Source organism: Berghia stephanieae, chromosome 12, assembly GCF_034508935.2.
Source record: "Berghia stephanieae isolate SIO BIC M18660-M18661 chromosome 12, UCSD_Bste_1.3, whole genome shotgun sequence".
Taxonomy (NCBI): Eukaryota; Metazoa; Mollusca; class Gastropoda; order Nudibranchia; family Aeolidiidae; genus Berghia; species Berghia stephanieae.
In genome coordinates, this window is record NC_088371.1 from 2,195,959 (window position 1) to 2,198,458 (window position 2,500).

The 2,500-nt window shown below is 29.2% G+C and overlaps 1 protein-coding gene across 1 annotated transcript in view; it reads right to left on the minus strand.

Moving 5' to 3' along the window:
- Window positions 1-1,217: 1,217 nt before the first annotated feature.
- LOC144958081 (uncharacterized) overlaps window positions 1,218-2,500 on the minus strand; it is a 7,252-nt gene continuing 5,969 nt past the window's right edge. Inside the window, exon 2 of the mRNA XM_078889715.1 lies at window positions 1,218-2,500. This exon is cut by the window's right edge and continues 1,609 nt beyond it. Coding sequence (XP_078745841.1) covers window positions 1,694-2,500 — 807 coding nt within the window. The 3' untranslated portion in view covers window positions 1,218-1,693.

The window sequence follows — 2,500 nt, forward strand, 5'->3', positions numbered from 1 at the left end:
TTATGAAAAACAGGAATATTAGCATGAAAACAAAAATCAAAGTCCTGGATTGCTATGTACTGTCTGTGCTGCTATATGGTTGTGAGAGCTGGACCATAAACAAGACCATGGTTAAAAGACTGGAGGCAGTGGAAATGTGGTTTTACAGAAGAATGATGAGGGTGTCATGGGTGGAAAGGAAAAGAAATGAAGAAATTTTAGAAATGGCAAACAGAAAAAGATCACTGATAACAAAAATCATCAAACGCCAAATGGAATTTTTAGGACACATTATCCGCCACCCTGGTTTGGAAATACTCGCCTTGACTGGAAAGATGAATGGAAAAAGAATAAGAAGAAGACAAAGAATAACGTATTTGAAAGGGATAAGAACTTGGACAGATGAAGCTGAGAAAGGTGGCGCTGCTTTAATAGAATTGGCAAGAGATAGATCAGCTTGGCGGAAGATGACCTCCGACGTCTGCTTCAGATATGGAACTACATGAGATGAGAGATATCAAAATATACACTAAACGTGCTCAAAGCGCTTTACAATTGGTGCTTGGCCAACAGTAACACTTAACATGTAGGACGTGACATGAGGCCTGTTAGGCGATCTTACCATTTTTTCGGACAGAGACAACACTGTTAAAACGGCCATGTACTCATTTTACACCTGAATTCGGTGACCCTAAAGCGAGTGTCATACAACAAGACCACACGTACACACAAACAAAGGAAATACAATCTAAAAATAGAATGTTACTGATCTTCTTTATTGACTTATTATTATTATTATTATTATTATTATTATTATTATTATTATTATTATTATTATTATTATTATTATTATTATTATTATTATTATTCATTATTATTACTCTCGTTATTATTATTTTAAAAAATCATTTTTATTATTATTATTATTGTTATTGTTTTTATTATTATTATTATTATTATTATTATTATTATTATTATTATTATTATTATTATTATTATTATTATTATTATTATTACTATTATTATTATTTTTTTTAATCATTATTATTATTATTATTATTATTATTATTATTATTATTATTATTATTATTATTATTATTATTATTATTATTATTATTATTATTATTATTATTATTATCATTATTATTATTGTTATTAATTATTATTATTATTATTATTATTATTATTATTATTATTATTATTAATACTATTGTTATTATTATTATTATTATTATTATTATTATTATTATTATTATTATTTTCATTATGTTCACAATGAATTGCAATATTGTCTAACCCTATACCACAGTTTTCTACATTTCCAGTCCATCATGTTATTATTATATTATGACAATCAGACATTTTAATGGCTACGTTAAGATGGCACCCTCTTTGAACATTTTCTTTTTTTTTTCGTCTGCTAATTTATGACTTATTGAATTGTTTTGTGCAGACGATTAAAACTGGCATGTATCCTGGGCATTTTGAACTTTCAAAAATTTTTTTTCCTACTATCTGGTGTGAAATAATTGAAGACATCTATGAACATTTTCTCTATGTTTCGTATCGTTGTTAAGAATGCGCTCTTATTGGTGGACTGGCTTAGACGAAATAGTGTTTCATTAGAATTTCTCTTTGACATCATCTAGTCTTACAGATGTTCTACTTGCTGATCGACTGGTTTAGACAAAATGATATTTTAATCAACATGTCTCTAGGACATCATTAAATCTTTCATATCAACATTCTCGGACATACTGTTGTCATCAGAAATAATTCTTTTAGGATTCAGGGAGTCTTTGATATCCATCTGTGGCTGATAAATGATGTCATTATGAACATATCTCTTGGGCATTTTCAAATCGTTCAGACTTTCTTGTTGCTGGTAGATTGGTTTAGACAAAATCATGCTATCATCAATATTTCTTTTGGGCATCATTAGATCTTTGATTGGTTTAGACAAAATCATGCTATCATCAATATTTCTTTTTGGCATCATTAAGTCGTTCAGACTTTCTTGTTGCTGGTAGATTGGTTTAGACAAAATCATGCTATCATCAACATTTCTTTTGGGCATGATTAGATCTTTGATTGGTTTAGACAAAATTATGCTATCATCAATATTTCTTTTTGGCATCATTAAGTCGTTCAGACTTTCTTGTTGCTGGTAAATTGGTTTAGACAAAATCATGCTATCATCAACATTTCTTTTGGGCATCATTAGACCTTTGATTGGTTTAGACAAAATTATGCTATCATCAACATTTCTTTTGGGCATCATTAGGTCGTTCAGACTTTCTTGTTGCTGGTAGATTGGTTTAGACAAAATCATGCTATCATCAACATTTCTTTTGGGCATCATTAGATCTTTGATTGGTTTAGACAAAATCATGCTATCATCAACATTTCTTTTTGGCATCATTAGGTCGTTCAGACTTTCTTGTTGCTGGTAGATTGGTTTAGACAAAATCATGCTATCATCAACATTTCTTTTGGGCATCATTAGGTCGTTCAGACTTTC